Source organism: Arvicola amphibius, chromosome 6 (assembly GCF_903992535.2).
Source record: "Arvicola amphibius chromosome 6, mArvAmp1.2, whole genome shotgun sequence".
Taxonomy (NCBI): Eukaryota; Metazoa; Chordata; class Mammalia; order Rodentia; family Cricetidae; genus Arvicola; species Arvicola amphibius.
In genome coordinates this window covers 30,168,993-30,190,143 of record NC_052052.2, presented here as the reverse complement: position 1 = coordinate 30,190,143, position 21,151 = coordinate 30,168,993, and the positions used below count along the sequence as shown (strand labels likewise).

Genomic DNA, 21,151 nt, shown 5'->3' with positions numbered 1-21,151 from the left:
ATGAATGTTATCAGTAATAAATGCATTGCAGTTTCAGTTCAGATTCAATATGGTTTTTCTATCTATCTTGAAAAGCTGATTAATTCATTTGAAAGACGAAAGAGAAAGAACACCTCAAAATAATGCTGAAGGATGGCAAAGTAGAGGGTTGTTTCCAGCCAGGTACTCATTACTAGGAGAAAAGAATAGAGTGGGCAATGCATTTATTTGAAGTTTGGTCTGTGTAGCCACCTTACAACTTAGAGGTAGGTCTGAATATTTCTGTTTCTCATCTAGGAGCCACCATCACCTTCCCACAACTTCTTCAAAATGGGAATGAAGTTAGAAGCTGTAGACAGAAAGAACCCTCATTTCATTTGCCCAGCCACTATTGGAGAAGTTCGAGGCTCAGAGGTGCTTGTCACTTTTGATGGGTGGCGAGGTGCATTTGATTACTGGTGCCGCTTTGACTCCCGGGACATCTTTCCTGTGGGCTGGTGTTCTTTGACTGGAGATAATCTGCAGCCACCTGGCACCAAAGGTAAAGAGCCAATTAATTCGCTGAAATCAGAGCTCAGACGGTGAGAGAAATGCCCCAGGTCTGTTGTCGTCATGTGTTTTTACTAGCATCCGCGGAGTGAGGGCTGGCTCCTTAAGTATAAACCGAGGGCTGCCAGCGAATAACAACTAACATTTCAGAAGTAAAATCAAATGAAGCCAGGTATGAAGTTTGGGATAAAGTACAACATTCTCTCTTCTAAATATCTCAACTTATTCTCTGGCAACTCCTACTTTTGCCCCTAACCCTTTTCAAAGTTAGGAAGTGTCATTCTCAGGACAAATGTTTCCCCCAAGCCTTAAGAGTTGTGTAACAAGCTGGGTAACACTGTTGATGAACATTTAAGAAATACTGCAACAGGGTGGACAAAGTAGAGCCTTTGAAATAAGGCAATTAAGGATAGGTGGTAGTTCTTCTCTTCAGCAGTTAATTCACCTATCTAAACCTCAAATTCCCATTGTTTTATTTTATCTTTTTATTTAAAAGGTTTTTTTCAATTTACATACCAACTAGTTCCCCTCTCTCTCCTCTTCCCATTCTACCTCCACACTTTCCCCCCACTCAACCTCCCATCTACTACTCAGAAAGGGTAGGGCCTCCCATAGGGAGTCTACAAAGTCTGCCATATCAAGTGGAGTCAGGATCAAGCCCCTCCCCACCCCACCACCTGAATTTCAGCTGAGTATTCCCTCCATATGGAATGGGCTCCAAAAAGCCAGTTCATGTGCTGGGGATAAATCCTGGTCCCATTACCAGTGGCCCCACAGACTGCCCAAGCCACAGAATTGTCACTCACATTCAGAGGGCCTAATTCAGTCCTATGCAGGTTCTCTGGCTATCAGTCCAGAGTCAGTGAGTTCCCACTAGCTTGAATCAGCTGTTTCTGTAGGTTTCCCTCTCATTATCTTGACCCCTTTGCTCATATAATTGTTCCTCCTTCTCTTCAACTGCACTCTGCATGCTCTGCCCAGTGCTTAACTGTGGATCTCTACATCTGCTTCTATCACTTACTAGGTGAAGGTTCTATGATGACAATTACTGTGGTCATCAATCTGATTACAGGGTATATGTCAGGGTATATAGCCAATTCAGGCTATATGTCAGCTATTGCTAAGAATCTTAGCTGGGGTCATCCTTGTAGATTCCTGGGAGTTTTCCTAACACCAGATTTCTCCCTAACCATATAATGGTGCCCTCTATCAAGATATCTTTTTCCTTGATCTCCCTCTCTGTCTCTTCCCCAACTCAACCATCCCTTTCCTTCATGTTCTCCTCCCCTTCCCTTCACCCCACCTCCAAATTTAGTCAGGAGATCTTACCTAATTCCCCTTCATAGGGGCATCCATGCATGTTTCTCTAGTTCCTTGTTAGCTAGCTTCTCAGGGGTTGTAGGTTATATCCTGGTTATCCTTTTCTTTATGTCTAATATCCACTTAATGAGTGAGTACATACCCTGTTTGTCTTTCTGGGTTTGGTGTACCTCACTCAGGGTGGTATTTTTCTAGGTCCATCCATTTGCCTGCAAATTCCAAGATGTCATTGTTTTTACTGCTGGGTAATACTCCATTGTGTAAATGTACCTATTTTCTTTATTCATTCTTCTGGTGAAAGACATCTAGGTTGTTTCCTGGTTCTGACTGTTACAAATAATGCTGCTATGAACATAGCTGGGCAAATGTCCTTGTGGTATGATTGAACATCCTTTTATGCCCAAGGGTGGTATTGCTGGGTCTCAAAGTAGATTGATTCCCAATTTTCTGAGAAACCGCCATACTGATTTCCAAAGTGCCTGTACAAGTTTGCACTCCCACCAGCAGTGGAAGTGTGTTCCCATTACCCCACATCCTCTCCAACATAAGCTGTCATCAGTGTTTCTGATTCTAGCCATTCTGACAGGTTTAAGATGGTATCTCAAAGTCGTTTTGATTTGCATTTCTCTGATGGCTCAGGATGTTGAGCAATTCCTCAAATGTCTTTTGGCCATTTGAGTTTCGTACCCCATTTTTTAGTTGAATCATTTGGTATTTTGATGGCTAGTTTCTTGAGTTCTTTGTATATTTTGGAGATCAGCCCTCAGTCAGATGTGGAGTTGGTGAAGATATTTTCCTATTCTGTAGGCTTTCATTTTGTCTTATTGACCATGCCCTTTGCCTTACAGAAACTTCTCAGTTTCAGGAGGTCCCACTTGTTAATTGTTGCTCTCAGTGTCTGTGCTACTAGTGTTATATTCAGGAAGTGGTTTCCTGTGTCAATTTGTTCAAGACTACTTCTCACTTTCTCTTCAATCAGTTTCAGTGTAGCTAGATTTATGTTGAGGTGTTTGATCCTCTTGGACTTTAGTTTTGTGCGTAATGATAGCTGTAGATCTATTTGCATTCTTCTACATATCAACATCCAGTTATGCTGGTACTAATTGCTGAAGATGCTTTCTTTTTTCTGTTGTACAATTTTGACTTCTTTGTCAAAAATCAGGTGTTCATAGGTATGTAGATTCATGTCAGGGTCTTTGAATTGATTCCATTGATTCATATGTCTGCTTTTATGCCAATACCAAACTGTTTTTATTACTATAGCTCTATAGTAAAGCTTGAAGTCAGGGATGGTAACACCTCTGGAAGTTCCTTTATTGTACAGGATTGTTTTGACTATCCTGGGTTTTTTGTTTGTTTGTTTTTCATATGAAGTTGAGTATTATTCTTCTGAGGTCTGCAAAGAATTGTGATGGAATTTTGATAGGGATTGCATTGAATTTGTAGATTACTTTTGGTAAGATTGCCATTTTTACTATGTTGATCGTACCCATCTAAAAGGATGGGAAATCTTTCCATTTTATGATATCTTCTTTGATTTCTTTCTTATGAGACTTAAAGTTCTTATCTTACCGGTCTTACACTTGTTTGGTTAAAGTTACCCCAAGATATTTTGTGTTATTTGTGGTTATTGTAAAGGGTGATGTTTCCTTGATTTCTTTTTTTTTTTGGTTTTTCGAAACAGGGTTTCTCTGCAGCTTTTTTAGAGCCTGTCCTGGACCTAGCTCTTGTAGACCAGGCTGGCTTCCTTGATTTCTTTTTCAGCTCGTTTATCATTTGTGTATAGGAGGGCTACTGATTTTTTTTTTTAGTTAATCTTGTATCCCACCACATTGCTGAAGGTGTTTATCACTAATTCCCTGATAGAATTTTTGGGGTCATTTATGTATACTAGCATATCATCTGCAAATAGCAAAGGTTTTATTTCTTCCTTTTCAATTTATATCCTCTTGATCTCCTTTTGTTGTCTTATTGCTCTAGCTAGAACTTCAAGTACTGTATTGAATAGATATGGAGAGGGTGGACAGCCTTGTCTTGTTCCTGATTTTAGTGGGATCACTTTGAGTTTCTCTCCATTTAGTTTCATGTTGACTGTTGGCTTGCTGTATATTGCTTTTATTATGTTTAGATACATTCCTTGTATCCCTGCTCTCTCTAAGACCTTTATCATGAAGGGGTATTGGATTTTGTCAAATGCTTTTTCAGCATCTAGTGAGATGATCATATGGGTTTTTCTTTCAGTTTATTTATATGGTGGATTACATTGACAGATTTTCGTATGTTGAACCATCCCTGCATCTCTGGGATGAAGCCGACTTGATCATGGTGGATAATGGTTCTGATGTGTTCTTAGATTCGGTTTGCCAGTATTTTATTGTGTATATTTGCATCGATGTATATGAGGGAGATTGGTCTGTAATTCTCTTTCTTAGTTGTGTCTGTGTGGTTTGGCATGAAGGTAACTGTAGCCTCATAAAAAGAGTTTAGCAACATTCCTTCTGTTTCTATTGTGTGGAGCAATTTGAGGAGTATTAGTATTAGTTCTTCTTTGAAGTTCTGGTAGGATTCTGTGCCGTCACCATCTGGCCCTCACTTTTTTTTTTGGTGGGGGAGACTTTTAATGAGTGCTTCTATTTCTTTAGGGGTTATAGGTCTGTTTAAGTTGTTTATCTGGTCTCAATTTAATTTTGTAAGTCTTACCTATCCAGAAAATTGTCCATTTCTTTTACATTTTCCAATTTTGTGGAGAACAGGTTTTTGAAGTGTGACCTAATGATTCTTTGGATTTCCTCAGTGTTTGTTGTTATGTCCACCTTCTCATTTCTGATTTTGTTAATTTGGATGTTCTGTCTCCCTTTTGGTTAGTTTAGGTAAGGGTTTGTCTAGATGATTTTCTCAAAGAACCAACTCCTTGTTTCACTGATTCTTTTTATTGTTTTATTTGTTTCTATTTTATTGATTTCAGCCCTCAGTTTCTTTCCTGTCACTCCTCCTGGGTGAGTTTGCTTCTTTTTGTTCTAGAGCTTTCAGGTGTGCTGTTAAGTCACTAGTGTGGGATTTCTCCAGGTTCTTTATGTGGGCACTTAGTGCTATGAATTTTCCTCTTTGCACTGCTTTCAAAGTGTCCCATAAGTTTGGGTACGTTGTACCTTCATTTTCACTTAATCATAAGAAATCTTTAATTTCTTTTCTTTATTTCTTCCTTGACCCAGTGGTGATTCAGTTGAACATGGTTCAGTTTCCATGAGTCAGTAGGTTTCTGCAATTAATGTTGTTGAATTCTAACTTTAAGCTACAGTGATCCGATAAGATACGGAGAGTTATTCCATTTTTTCTATCTTTTGAGATTTGCTTTATGACCAAATATGTGGTCAGTTTTAGAGAAGGTTCCATGAGGTGCTGAAAAGAAGGTATATTCTTTTGTGTTTGGGTGAAATGTTCTATATATGTCTGTTAAGTTCATTTGAGTCACAACATCTATTAGTTTCCTCATGTCTCAAGTTTCTGTCTGGCAGACCTGTTTGTGAGAATGGGGTGTCGAAGTTTTCCACTATTAGTGTGTGAGGTTTGATTTGTGCTTTAAGTTTTAGTAATGTTTCTTTTATAAATGTGGATGTTCTTGTATTTGGGGCATAACTATTTAGATTTGAGGCTTCATCTTGCTGGAATTTTTTTCCTTTGATGGATATGAAATATCCTCTCCATCTCTTTTGATTAATTTTAGTTGGCGTCTATTTTGTTAGATATTAGGATAGCTACACTAGCTTGTTTCTTAGGTGAATTTGATTGTAAAATATTTTTCCAACCCTTTACTCTGAGGTAATGTCTGTCTTTGAAGTTAAGGTGTGTTTCTTGTATACCACAGAAGGATGGGTCCTGTTTTCATATCTATCCATTCTGTTAGCCTATGTCCTTTTATAGGTGAATTGAGTCCATTGATATTAAGGGATATTAATGATCAGTGATTGTTAATTCCTGTTATTTTCTGGTTTTGTTGGTGGTGAATGTAGTGTGTTTGTGTTTCCCTTCTTTAGGATTTTCTGGTATGAGATTATCTATTGCTCTCCCAGTAGGGACAGCCCTGCTCTCTAGGTAGGAGGTCCATTTATTGTTTGAAATCACTTTCTAGAATGTAAAAGAACACTTATAGCTCAACTATGGAAAAGATAAATAACCCAATTTTAAAATAGTCGATTTCTATTAACAAATGGATAATAAGTGAATGATAAAGAGAATTTTATATATATAACATATATATTAAATGTTAATAATATTATAACATTATAATATTATAACATGTTATAATGTTATAATAATGCATGTTTGATATTAAATATCAAATAGAATTATATATACACACTATGGAATTTTATTCCTCTATAATAAAAAATGAAATCATGATATTTGTAGAAAAATGGGTACAACCAGAGCTTATGATATTGAGCAAAGCAGACTCAGAAAGACAAATGCACATATTTTTTATGTGGACTCTGGATTTGTGTGTGTGTGTGTGTGTGTGTGTGTGTGTGTGTGTGTGTGTGTGTGTGTGTAGTTCAGAGGTGAGAAAAAGTTCTTCAGCCGAAGAAATAAGGGGAAAGTAGCAATAATGTAATACATGCAACATGAAAACAGAAGATGCCAGGGGTAAGGAAACCAGCAAGAGGGGATGTAAGGATGATCTAGGGGAGGTGGGTGAATAAGAACAAAGTATAATTATACACATGTGTGAAAATACCATACTGAGACCCATTACTGCATATGCTAACTTATAAACAGGCAAATTATTTGGGTAGATATTTCTCCAGAGAATATATGCAAATAGCCAATAAGGCCTTGGAAAGATGCTCAGTGACATTGTCTTTAGGGAAATGCTAATTGAATCACAGTGTGATGCTACCTCACACCCACTCATACAGCTGCAATCAAAACATACAATCAAAAACATAGTGATGAATATTATAGAAGATGTAGAACAATTGGATTCTTTATACATTGCTGGTAAGGGGTAAAATGCTTCAGACACATTAGAAAACAGTTTGGAAGTTATAACAGCTGGGTGTAGTTACTGTATGACCCAGAATTTCCACTCATAGGTATATATCTCCCCACCCCGCAAAACAGAAAAAACATCCCTATGAAACATGAGTGTTTTTGCAGCACTGTTTATTACAGCTCAAAAGTTGAAATACCCTTAACATTCACCAGCCAAGGAGCAGATAAATAAAACACAGTATATCTACTTAATAAGATATTTGGCAACAAAAAAGGAATAAATTGCTGCTTGTGTTGTAGCAGAGCCATACCAGACAGTCGTGTTAAGTGAGATGAGGATGGTTTGGTTTCAGTCAGTAGTGCTGAAGTAGAAGGATCTTGGAGCAAGGTGAGAGGAAACAGGCTTCTTAAGAAAGTACCACTTTTCTATATGCTACAAGAAATGTATGCCCTGGATCAGGGTAAGAAGTTTATTGCCATCCCCTTACTTGCCTGCAAGGCTCTGGGAAGCAGCAAGTGCCTTAGAACTGGTAGTTGTTATGCCCAAATCTGTGAAGTCCCCCAAAAGCCAACAAGGAGACCAAGTCCCCATATGTAAAAGCAAAGAGCCTTTATTTTATGCAAGTTTGCACTCGGTCTCTCCGCATGTCCAATGTATTGGAATAAATGGAGAGCCCCCAGCTCAATTAGAATTGGGTTTTTATAGTAGTAAAGGAGGAGGTGAAGGGTTTCTGGGGTTCAGGACCCCTGATTTACTGACATTTGTCTAGGGGTGTCCTGGTGAGTGTGTGCTGGCAGGTGATCCTATCTATAGCAGTTGGAATATTAGGCATTTCCTTTGGATGGCCTGTTCTTGGGTGGTGCTCAGGTAATCTTAGTTTATGGTTCTTCCTGCAACCAGGTATTGCTTCAGGGTAAACTACTGAGACTCAGGCCTCCATTAAACTTATTGGTGGCTGATCCTACACTGGCAGGTGATAACGGTTGGAAGTAAAGAACTTCCTTTGGGTGATTTGTTCATATTTAGCTTATCATGGCTGGCTCCTACAGTAGTGGACTTATTTTTGTTTACTTAAGGCTAGAACAAGATAATGTCTTTTCTCAAGATTTTGTTCAGAAGTTAGTAGACTGATTTCATACCTTCTTACTTCGAAAGTTCTGTTCTCTTATTGGAAAATCTAGGCCAACCAGGCAGGCCACAGAGCCAAAATAGAGAGCCCCGAGCTGGGAGCCACTGGGAGCCACACATCTCCTGACTGCATCCATGCTGATAAGAAGCATGACTCACTGTGTGGTTGATGCTTCCAGGCGAGTGGGCTATCTGCTCTTACGTGTCTTTCAGAAAGCCATAGCCTTGCAATAGCAGATGTCAGAAAGACCAAGACGGCAAAGACCTTCCACAGCATTTCCAGCATTTACCATTCCCCTCCCCTTTAATAATGCTTCTGTCTCCTGCCTCAGTGGGTCCCAGCGGGAGAATTTTAGCAAGCTTTTTGCCCTGACTAGGAAGCAAGTGACACATGTGGAAGGAATGTGCTTATGCAATCCACTTCGGAAAGCAAGATGTGTCCTGCATGTAAGCCTGTTTGTTCCCTTTCTGATTGTAATGTCTCCTCCATCTTTCCTACCTTCTAGTCATTAATATGCAAATGTTTAAAAATTCTAAGCAAAATAGAAATGTTTCTTGTGGTAAGAAAAAGGAATGTTTACCTAATGTTCTTTCACGCTTCTCATTGTTTCATTTTATTTTCCTATAACTCTAAAGTAGGCGTGATTATTTTACTTATGAGAAAACTGAAACTTAAAGTGACTTGGTGTGTGATGTGTGAGGAGAGACACCTGTCAGGCCAGTACACTGAGCGACACCGCCCTTACACTAGAGCCCCCCCCGTCACCCCATACCTAGTTCTCCACACATCTGTACTTTTTCTAATTATTAACTAATTAATTATTTTCTCAGCCAAATCAGTTTTCCCTCTCTCCCTTCTCTCCTCCCAGTCTGTTCCCATAACCTTCCTTCCCCTCACTCATTTTTTAATTTTCTCATTTTGTTTGTACTCATTAACTTGAGTGATCCCCACAAGAAAGTTATTGACAACCATGCTAATTAAGCCAGTTAAAATTTTTAGTTCTTTTATCAATGGCCAGACCAAGAATGGGCTCATACTTCTGAAAAGTCTTAGTACTCAAGCTCAGAGATATGGCATTTTTAAAGACAAATCTCCAATTACATCAGTGGTGAGCTGTGGGCCGCTTCCCGCTGCCCGGCTCTCGGCTGCCTGGCTAGCTTAGCCCCAGAAATAACAACACACAAACTGTATTCGTTTAAACACTGCCTGGCCCATTAGTTTTAGCCTCTTACTCACGTCTTGATTAACCCATATCTAATAATCTGTGTAGCACCACAAAGTGGTGCCTTACTGGGAAGGTTCTAGCGTACGTCCATCTTGGGCCGGAGCTTCATCGCGTCAGACCCAGAGAGCAGAGCCATGGTGATTTCTACTTTCTATGTTTTTCTAAATAATCCTTAGTTAGCAGCCATAGCTGTCCCAAAGAAGAAGTTATCATTAGTTTTATTTTCTCTACAGCACCAACAAAGCATATGGAATTAGAAACAGATGACTAAAATGTAAAACAATCTAGTGTGTGTGTGTGTTTGTGTATGAAATGGGAACAACTGAAGTAGGGAGAAGCTGTCTGGCCTAAAACTGTCTCTCCTCACCCTAAGCATAGTGATTTAGAGCTGTGTTCTCTCTTAGCTTTGTTCAGTTTGGCTGGGCTCTGCTGTATGTTACCAGCTGGGCTTATGCCAAGGCTGAAACTCTTATTACTCTGAACTTCAGTTTTCTTAATAAAGTCTGACTGCCTCCTGCCTCCTGCTAGCTAAGCCTCAGCACTCCATGTCCTAGCTTTTTATACAGCTGACTCTCATCCCTGTGGCCTGGGAAGAAGACTTCTGCAACTACAAAGCACCATATTTTCCCAGAGACTTTCAAGTGGGGAAGTAGAAAGACAACTAAAATCATACATGATGGGGTCATAAGTCAACTTCAAAAGCTCAAGTTACCAAAACTCAGAGACATGACAGACTTGACTGAAGCTAAAAGTAAAAAAAAGCAACCTAAAAAGAAGAGGGCTGTATCTTCTCAGCTGGGCTGCTCAGCTGTTTGGCCAAGCCCGTTCAGGCTCCTCTGAAAGGTCCTCTGACAGAACACTGTGAGCAAACGTCTGTGGATCAGCCACTGTCATACAAGCACATTCCAGCTTTCCTTAGCCTAAGAACAATTCTTTTTAAAAATGTGGAGCTAAGGAATTCCAGCCTAGGATTTTTTACATGCTAAGCAGGTGCTCTTCTATGGAGTTGTATCTCCAACCTCAAGACAATGAATTTTAGCTGTCACAATCCAACTCTTTTCATCTCATCAAATTTTCCTCAAAACTTCTTGTTTGTCATTACTGTAAGAGTTTGCTGCATTCTTGTGTTCTTGATATATACATATGCTTACATTTTTTCCTTCGGTCAGTCATTTTATTAAGAGCCAGAAATGATCATTTATAACCATAATATTTCCTCCCAAACCATCTATGGGAGTAGACAGAAATTTACTAACACAAAAATTTTGTTATTGATTTCCTAAGACTAATTTATTTGAGGAGGCACATCTAAGTGCTGAGACCAAGCAACTGTGAGTTCTCGGCCTAGATGGGACAGTTGTACCACCTCTCTCCCAAAACTCAGGAAACATCTCCAAAGACAGTATGGAAAGAAAGCTAAAGTGATGTGGGAGGGTCTTCTGTTTGAATTGATTTCATTGGTTAATAAAGAAACTGCCTGGCTCATTTGATTGGCCAGCGCTTAGGTGGGCGGAGTAGACAGAACAGAATTCTGGGAGGGAAGTTAATACATCAGTGGTGCAGTGGGGGCTAGGGGAGGGGATTAGTGTGTGTAACGTGGGGACTAGTAACCTCTTTTATTGTAAAGCTCAGTGGTATTTTTCCAGATACTACATAAAACATTTGGGTCATGGTCAAGGTCATAGACAATCCCTAGAAGGGTTGCTAAGGCAAATGTGGCTGTTAAGGGTAGAAGGCTGATAAGTGACCATGCAAGCATGAAATAAAGTTAGGCTAGGATGGCATTACCATAGTTCATTAAGCTGAATTATGGAATAAGAGCTTTCCCTTCCCCCTATTTAGTTAATTACTTAGTTATATCAGTGTGAACTCATGGATTCTTACTTACTTAACTAGTCATAACTTTTTACTGCCAGCTGTTTAGATGTTCAGGCTGTCTGCCATTTAGTAATTGAAAGCCTCTTGTGATGTACTCATGTATTCTTTCTGATCTAGATGTTCAGGCCACCTTGTATCTTCCACACCCACCAAATTGTTATGCAAAATTCTACCAGTCTTCTTGAAACTGGATCCTTTAGAGTCACACTGGTTTTTGTTTTGTTTTTTTTTTTTTTTTCAGTGTAGATCCTTGACAGCTTTTACTACATTTTCAAAAGTTAATGATCAAGTTAATTAGCACATGAATTGCTGTTCCCAGGGCTTCCTCAATGAGGAAGATGTGTTGGTGAGAGCAGTTCTAGCTGTTAGTTGGAGTATGAGGTACATTGCCTCAACAGTCCGGAGCAGAAAGATGAATGCTGGTGCTCACTGGCGCTCTCCCTTTTATTCAGAGAGAGATTTCTTTCTTCTGGGCTACATGACAATACCAAAGACTAGAATCATAGCCAGCTCTTCCACTTTAACTTTGATGATGCTTGCTTTCCTCACTTTTTAGAGGAGGTACTGTCAGTGTTACAAGATTGTCATGAAGGCCAAGTGGAACCCTAAGTATATAAGAACTTAAGTATTGTTGATTAGGGAGTTAATTCTTTCCACCTTAGTAACACCAAAATGCGTTGGATTATATTCATGTCTTTCATCTTTCTCTGATAAAGACAATCATAAATTGACTAATCACTTACATCTAGAAAAGTGAGAAAAGATTATAACAAATTTAAGGTCACATCATAAGGGACAGAACTAAAATTAGATCCCTAATTCCTTGATACTATCCTTTTTTACTTTATTTTTTTTCAAGCAGGATAATTAAGTTAAAATGTGGCAAGGCAGATCAGGGCTTCCTAATAGGAAGAGCTTCCAGATCTTCCCTCGAGATAGCTTCTTCAAATCTAGTTATTAAGAAGCTGTTAAACTCTCCTGAAGCCTCATCTCAGTGTTGCTCACAAAAGACATGCATAACCTGGTTTTTAAGAGCTGTCCAATAAAATTGTTTGTTTTCTTCTGTCCAGATCTTTCAGTCCAGTGAAGGCAACTTCCTCCCTAGTTTTATAGTTGTGCACTACACTATGTATGCTTAACCTTCAGGGAAAGAGAGAAGCAAACTATTAGTACTACTGTAAAGAGCTGAGACAGGGGACTGCTCTTCTTTTGTTATCTGGCTTCATTTCTTTTTTTTTTAAATATTTTTAATAGATTTTTATTGAGCCCTACATTTTTGTCTGCTCCCCTCCCTGCCTCCCCCCTCCCCTTCAACCCTCTCCCAAGGTCTCCATCTGGCTTCATTTCTATTCTGTAGCCATGTACTAGGTACCCCTGAGAGCCTTGTCTGTCAGGTGATTCCTTACCTCCCTACCCCACTTAGGTTCATGGGCTTTGACTGTCTTGGGACTCATAAAAACCGGCTTAAAGGGAGGCCGTTTAGCTGGTTTAGTTACTCAGGCTAAGGTATAAAGTAAGTAGAGGGCTGGAGAGATGGCTAAGAGGTTAAGAGCATTGCCTGCTCTTCCAAAGGTCCTGAGTTCAATTCCCAGCAACCACACGGTCACTCACAACCATCTGTAATGGGGTCTGGTGCCCTCTTCTGGCCTGCAGGTATACACACAGACAGAATATTGTATACATAATAAATAAATAAATAAATATTAAAAAAGAAAAAAAATAAAGTAAGTAGAGTGCTGAATTTAATGAGAGTTAGGTTCTTTTTATGAAATGTGTTAGAAGGACTTTCTCCAGTGTTGTTGTCGATATGTGCTGGGCAGTGTGGATATTCATGTTATGTTACTTTTCCTGTTGTTGTGACCAAATACCTGAAACAGCATCTAGGTCAAATGCCATGAAACTAGCACAAACTCCCTGGACAGAAATGTTATTTTTCCTTCTGTCTGGGATAGTGTCTTGGCTGATCTTATGTCAACTTGATACAAGCTAGAGTCATCTGAAAGGAGGGAACTTCAATTGAGAAGATGCCTCCATAAGATCCAACTGTAAGGCATTTTCTTAATTAGTGATTGATGGGGGAGAGCCCAGCCCATTGTGAGTGGTACCACCACTTAGCTGGCGATCCTGGATTCTATAAGAAAGGCAGAGCAAGCCATGGGAAACAAGCCAGTAAGCAGCCACCCCTCCATGGCCTCTGCATCAGCTTCTGCCTCCAGGTTCCTACCCTGTTTGAGATCCTGCCCTGGCTTCTTTCAGTGATGCACTACAGTATGAAAGTATAAGCCCAATAAACCCTTTCCTTCCCAGATTGCTTTTTGGTCATTGTGTTTTGTCATAATAGAAACCCTAATTAAGACAGGTGGAAATACAGGAAGAGGGATAATAGAATGAGTCTTTTTCTTACAGTTGTGATTCCAAAGAATCCTTCCCCTGCATCTGATGTGAATACTGAGAAGCCCAGCATCCACAGCACCAAAACTGTCTTGGAGCATCAACCAGGGCAGAGGGGGCGCAAACCAGGAAAGAAGCGGGGCCGAACACCCAAGATCCTTATTCCCCATCCCACCTCTACCCCATCCAAGTCAGCTGAACCTTTGAAATTCCCAAAGAAGAGGGGTCCCAAACCTGGCAGTAAGGTAGGTAAAAATGTGGGCTTCCCAGAAAGAGGTTTGGGACAGCAAAGAGGCAATTCAGCCATACATTTCATCTCGAAAAGGAGCACATGTAGCCATCTTGTTCACCTAGTTGGTGATTTTTAAGAGAAATCTAGATTGCCATCTCTATTTAGCCCTTACCTGTAGTTTACTAATGTTAGAGATAGGATAGTAGGGATAGGAAACCAATTTTAGTTTTTGAGAGAGTCTATCCAATGTCTTCATAGATAAAAGATCCTGCTTTTCATTAACCTTCACAAAATAGATGCCTAGCATGTAAATATATTCTGTAAATGTATTTAATTTACTATTGCTAAGATTTCTTTTTAAAACTTCATTTAATTATTTAATGTCCAACTATATTAGATGCTATTACATTCATATTATGATCATCACAAAGCTCTGGGAGACTATTAGCATTACTTTATTATGAAGTAAATTAAAAGTTAGACATGTGAAATGATTTTCCTAAGACCATATAACAAGTGAATGACAAAGACTACATTGACTGGTTTCTACATCTAGTTCCAAGATCGCCACTGTACACACACCTAAGGGTCATATACTTTCCTGTGATGTAGGAAAAGATCAAGTCAGGCTTTACTGAATGAATGTACTACTTCTTAAGTCATTCAGTGTTTCCATGGATAGCTTCCCTAGCAAAAGCAATGATGTGGAAAAAAACTCTTCTAGGGTCCTTGTTATCATCTCTCCTCCACTTATTTCCTAATGATCAAGGGTTTCTCAAAACCTCCCTTCTGAATTTGATTACTTGAATCACCCTGTGGAAATGATGTCCTGTTCTCCCTGGACCTCCATTGCAGTCCCATATTTTCTCTAGAGTTGGTTATTTGGCTGATTTGCTATGCTTGTCAATAACTCTAGCAAACATTAGTCCTTGTAGAGTATAAGCGCCCCAGGTCAAGTACCTAACCTTCTCTTCTCTTTTCCTCCCTGTATCTCAGTCTCATGGGAGATGTTCTGTATATGTAAGATGGATGGATGGATGGACGGACAAATGAATGGAAGATTCTAGTCATGACGCTACCTCTCTTGTCTCTTTTTTATTGGATTTAAATTCTCAATGTCACTGCTTACTCTTTCTGTATAATATTCACTTGTAATACCTAGCCCTGGTCCTGCAGTGTTATCACTATGACGACGACAACCACTGCTGCTGTCACTGTATCCCAGCATTACCTCACTCCCTCTTCTCTTTCTCGTGCTGCAGAGGAGAGGCTGAATGAAGCTTCTAAGAATGCAAGGCCAGAGAGGCTTGGTTTTGATTACGTGGGCATATATTGAGGGAATGTATGTATCTGAGAGACTCCAAAAACAAAATGAGAGAACAAATTGAAATTAAAATAGAAGGTCTTTGTTTCAGTATAATAAGGAGCTATCTCAAATAGTAGTAAGCTCCCGTAGTTACAAGTGTTTTCTCAGGGACTAGGTGGCACTGCCAGGGATCTGTTTCAAGAAAGAGAAGGCAGAAAGAGAAGATGATTTTTTTCAGAAAAATCTTTTAATTTATTTTATATGTTACCTGTCACCAAATCCTTTTAAATTTGTTTTAGTATACATTTGGTAATTAACAAAGTACAAGCCATTTAAATATATTCTAGAATTTCTCTTCAAAATAAAACAGAATAAGTAGGAAAAAAACATTGAAACCATAGAATCAGAATGCTAAATATTAAAATTACTATAATCTTCAGTTTTTATCATAATTATTATTGATTCTTTAAGAATATCACATTATGCACTCCAATCCCACTTATTTCCCAGTCCCTCTGCATTTGCCCTTCACTCTTGTAATGGCCCCTCAAGGGAAACCTTAAAAAAAAATAACAAAAATATAATAGAGATAAATAAATATAAATAAGAGTATTAACTAAAAAGCAAATTTAAAAAGACCAAATAAACAAGAAAACTGACTCAAGGAAGCAACACTCCGAGAGGAGTGTTGGTGAGGGTCCAGTGTTCATGGTGTACTGAAAGCCAGAGGCCTTGAACCCGACCAGCAACACATTACATAATGAACATTTGCGAGTAAAGCTGTTTGCACAGAAGGGTATACTACATGGTACACAGTAGCTATGCCACTAAGACAAATGGAAAGGTGAGAAAGATGGAGGATCAAAATGGTTTTGTTCGTTTGTTTTTGTTTTCTTGTTTTTGAAGATGATTACATTATAGGGCCTTCAATATCCTTTGAAAACTGAGAACTCAGTTATTATGATTGCTCTGCTCTGCACCCTTCAGGAAGTCAAAAACATAGTAGCCCTTCTTTTGAAAGTAAATATTTTCATGGTATCATGATTTGTGTCCTAACATCTGACCCCTTTTACTCTTTTGCATAATCATATAAAAGTTTATGCCTTCCATGTGATGACACCTCTTCTTTTTGAAACAAAAAGAAAGTCTTAGAAGCCAGACACATTTAAGTTTTGGTCTCATCCCCATTGATGGTCACTGTGTGACTTTGGAATAGCTTCTTTCAGTAAGGTGTTGAGCCCCCATACCCCCTGTTAAGTAGAACTAAGTTTGTAGGTGGAGACTGCTCATTCGTTCCCGGCCAACTAGACCCGAATAATCACATAGAAACTATATTATTACAACACTGTTTGGCCTATTAGCTCAGGCTTCTTACAAACTAACTCTTTATATCTTAAATTAACCCATTTCTATTAATCAGTGTATCACCACAAGGTTGTGGCCTACAAGTAAAGTTCTGGTGTCTATCTCCTTAGTCAGCTACATGGCGTCTCCCTGACTCCTCCTACTCTCTCTGTGTATTCTTCCAGACTGTATATATTCTGCCCTGCCATAGGCCGATACAGCTTCTTTATTAACTAATGGTAATAAAACATATTCATAACATACATAGGGGAATCCCACATCAAAGTTAATGCATGAATTTGTGTAATACATGTAATTACACCTATTTAAAATACTAATGATACCTTCCATCTTTCTTCTTTCTTCTACAACATTTCAGTACTCACCTCACTGGGCCGCTCTTTGAGAGACCCTGAAATCATAGTACCAACTCATTAAAGTTGAACTTGTACTTATTTACCTTTTATCATGACTTCCTACTTCCATGGAATTCTACTTTCAGGAGTACCTGATATTGTAAGCATATGTCCATTTCTAATAAGGGTTTTGCATGATGACTTCCTCATGTGAAGCCATTTGATGTATGACCACTGCCATCAGCAAATCTCTCTAGATTAAATTATGTGTCCTTAAAGGGCAGAGTACCTTACACAAATACTTTGTGAAAGATGATTTTTGGATCCTGGTAATAGTTGTTTTCCTTGTATACCTAAAGGCTTTTAGAAACTGTTTTTTGAAACATTCTGAGTTCCAGCAAAAAATAATAACAATAATAGGTTTCTCACAGATCTTCTTAATTACCCCCTTTTTGGTACTCTATACTGTATGCTTCATGATAAGCATTTATTAATACTTATATGTCAGATGTCATGTGAGGAATGGCACTCAGACCTTCACGGAGCTCTAGGTCAATAGGGAGCATCAGTGTGCAAGCAGGTAATGATAGCACATGGACGGTACAAAGTATGGAGCTAAGAGGAAAAGTAAGAGAGCTTCCTAGATGGACATAAATTTATAACATAAAAAGAGAACATTTCTTGTTGAAGAGAAAGCTTAAGATTGTAAGATATAAGCCAGATAAAATCGCAGAGTTTTAGAGAATTCTAACTGGGGACTGGGAAGGAATAGCAGGTAATGAGTTGAAGAGAGGAGGCAGAGGAAAGCATCTGGTAGAGTTAGAAGGTTCAATTCCATTTAGAGAAAGAAACAAAATAACATTAAGCCATAGCATGCTTTCTGCTTTTATCTGCCCGATTTACAAAAGATTTAGAGTTCTTATGATACTGAATCTAGCATAAAAGTGCATTACTACAGAGAAACCCTGTCTTGACAAACAACCAAAAAATTGCATTAAACAGAAAATGTTTATTAAGTACTTTAAATATGTACAACTTTGGGGCCAGTTACTGAGTAGCAAATAAAATGTGGTTCCATTAATAAATATGTTTGTTTCATGGGTGTACTGAGTGCTAGGAATAGAGAAATGAAAAGGGAAAGTACCGTGCACAGGTAGCAAACTTTTCCCATCCATTTTAACAGAGGAAACCTCGGACTTTGCTGAGCCCACCACCCACCTCACCAACAACCAGCACCCCTGAACCGGATACCAGCACTGTTCCCCAAGATGCTGCCACCATCCCCAGTTCAGCCATGCAGGCTCCCACAGGTAAGAGCAGAGGATGGAACTAGCTGCAGTTTGTCCCTGAGGCATAGTGTCTACATTTCCTCTTGTCTTCTACCAATAACTAGCCCTGTCCATGTGTAAACCTAGGTTTAAAAAAATTCTTTATAGCTTTTGAAATATAAAACTTTCATTTTGTCAGACCAATAAGAAAACACACACACACAAAAAAAAAACTGGGGTAATTGTTCTATGAACTCAAAGCTGGGAATCTGAGGCCGGTTGCAAAGAATAGGAAAACATTCAAAGCTTGCTGGCCCAGTTTAGAGTAATACTCATCTTGCTTAGTTGGGTCATTTCCTTATTAATGGTCCCTTCTACCTTTCAGAAGCCTTGTAGCATGAGGCTGCCACCATTCCAATATAGATGAAAAGCTTCTGAGTTTAAAAAAAAAAATCATTAGTGGAAGCAAACCTTGATACAGTGAAAATGAATTTTACTTTGGGTACCAGACAATGAATGATTGATTCAAAGTAAAATCTGGTAGCTGATGAGAATGGGTAATCAACCTGGTGTGTGTGTGTGTGTGTGTGTGTGTGTGTGTGTGTATTGTACACTGGCTAGCACATGCAAAAGTCATATGTGTCCCCATTTTATAAAATACCTATCAAGGTAGCTGTAAAATACCTATAACCTTTAGTGTATATACATATCTATTTCTTCCACTTTGTCTTCAAGACCTGAAATTCTCTCTTCTATGTCTTCATCTGTTGCTGAGGTTTTTTGTTTAACTTCCTGAATTTTTCATTTTGAATTTTATTTCAACTTGACTTTTCTTTAGCAATTCTATTTATTTGCTAAATTGTACTTTCAGATCTTGTTATTATTCATTCAGCTCTTTCTGTTTTCATGGTCTTCATTAAGGCATTTAGTAATGTCCACTTCAAGGTCCTCAGAGCCTACAATAGGTCTGATGGCTTCTGCTAGAGAAGTATTGTCTTGTTGTTCATGTTTGTGTTTCCATTGGGATATAGGCAGCTAGTGTTATGACATTTGAGATGTTTCTGGGTATAAATATCTAGCCTTACCTTTGATGGGTGGGTGTTGTCTTAGTTAGGGTTTCTGTTGCTGTGAAGAGACACTATAATCATGACAACTCTTATAAGGAAACATTTTACTGGGTGGCTTACAGTTGAGAGGTTCAGTCCATTATCATTAGGGTGGGACATGGTGGCATTAGGGCAGACATGGTGCTGGAGAGACTGGTGAGAGTTCTACATCTTGTGCAGGCAACAGGAAGTGAACCGAACACTGGGTGTGGCTTGAGCATATATGAGACCTCAAAGCCCACCCCCACAGTGACACACTTCCTTCAACAAGGCCACATCCACTCCAACAAAACCACACCTAATATTACCCACTCCCTTTGGGGGCTATTTTCTTTCAAACAGCTACAAGTGTGTTTTGTTCTTTCATTGCTTTTTCCCCATTCTGGGTTCTAGTCAGGTGTAGCATCTATGGGGTCCCTGGTAAAGAGCAGTTTTGGATTCCAAGCAAGTGTGACAACTGTGTGTCCCTTGTAGAGAGTGGTTCTCTACATCAGCAGGGAGTCTCAAAGGAATAGGGATAGACTAGATATGGAAAGAATGAGGACGGCTATGGAGAACTATGTTTTCCCTGGATCCACACCAAAGCCAGGGAACAGGGGGATTCATAATATCATCATCCTTTTACTAATACATGACATGTAGCAGTGTCTTCTTTACCACTTTTGATAGAAGTTATTGCTGCCATATCTTTTTACAAAACTAACTTTTGGTTTGGGTTTTTTTTTTCTATTTTTTTTCTTTAAATTTCATTAGTTTCTCCTAATTTTTATTCTCTTCTGCTTAGTCTGGGTTTAATTCCTTTTTTGTTTTTAGTTTCTTTGGGTGTAAATTTTATTATTGACTTTGGAGTTTTCTAAATCTTTTCATTGTGTACTTTGCTTCTCATCACTGCTTCTCTTGTATCTCACAGGTTTCAGTAAGTTTTTTTGCATATTGATTAAGTTAAAATATTTTTAATTTCTCATACTATTTACTTATCTTATGTGTTTTTTAGGGATATGTTGTTTTAACGACCACATATTTGGGTATTTCCTATCTTAACTCTACTGTGACATGAAAGAGTACACTGTTTAGTTTCTGTTTTAAATTTGTTCAAGTGTTCTGTAGCCCAGGATGTGGTCTGCCTTTCTCACTAGTCTTTGTGAGTTTGAGCTGCTGTTATTGGATAAAATAGTTATTTGATGTATCAATTATAACCAGTTGATTGATGGTACTATTGATTTCAGTTATATTCTTGTTAATTTTATTTTTATTTTCCTGCTGTATCTATTCATTTCTGATAGAAGGTTATTGAAGTCTCCATCTACAATAATTGATTCCTTGTAGTTCTATCTGGTTTTCTGGGTTTTTGGTTTTGGGTTGTTCTGTTTTGCTTTTCATTTATATACGTGGGGTTGACAAATGCCACAGTGCATGTGTGAAGATCAGAGGACAGTTCTGCAGAAAGGAAGTCTGTGTTTTCTCTTTCCACTTTGTGGGTCCTAGGTATTAAACTCAGGCCGTGTGTGTGTGTGTGTGTGTGTGTGTGTGTGTGTGTGTGTGTGTGCGCGCATATGCTCACGCTCACATGCGCGTGTGCTTCCCTCCCATCCCCTGTGAATCAAGATGTAGCTCTCAGCTATGGCTCCAGCACTATTTGTGCCACCATGATAAAAATAGATTAAATCTCTGAAATTGTAAAGAAGCCCCCAATTAAGTACTTTATCAGAGTTACCTTTATACCCAGACATGGTGACACAGGCCTTTAATCTCAGCACTCAGGAGGCAGAAGTAGGCATATTTCTGTGAGTTCAAGGCCAGCCGGCTCTACTAGTGAATTCCAGGACAGCTAGGGCTCTGTAGAGAGACTCAACAAAATACTTACAAAAAAAGAGTTATGTTGGTCATGGTTTCTCTTCACAGTAATAGAACAGTTACTAAGACATTAGTACTAATCATTTCACTTATATTTAAGTATATATATATTCATAAGTATATATACTCACATAATAGCATAAGTAATCAAATATATTATTGATAATTATTATTGAGAATAAATTTTAGTAAATTAAGAATAAAAATGTTGGGGGCTGGAG

At 38.7% G+C, this 21,151-nt stretch overlaps 1 protein-coding gene across 4 annotated transcripts in view; it reads left to right on the top strand.

Annotated features, from left to right (window-relative positions):
• The window catches only part of Scmh1 (Scm polycomb group protein homolog 1), a 121,324-nt gene that overhangs the window by 77,933 nt on the left and 22,240 nt on the right, over positions 1–21,151 (top strand). For all 4 annotated transcript variants that reach the window (XM_038334514.1, XM_038334510.1, XM_038334511.1 and 1 more), the window contains 3 exons: positions 277–520; positions 13,480–13,709; positions 17,886–18,012. In XM_038334514.1, coding sequence (XP_038190442.1) covers positions 277–520; positions 13,480–13,709; positions 17,886–18,012 — 601 coding nt within the window. The remainder of the gene's footprint in view (positions 1–276; positions 521–13,479; positions 13,710–17,885; positions 18,013–21,151) is intronic.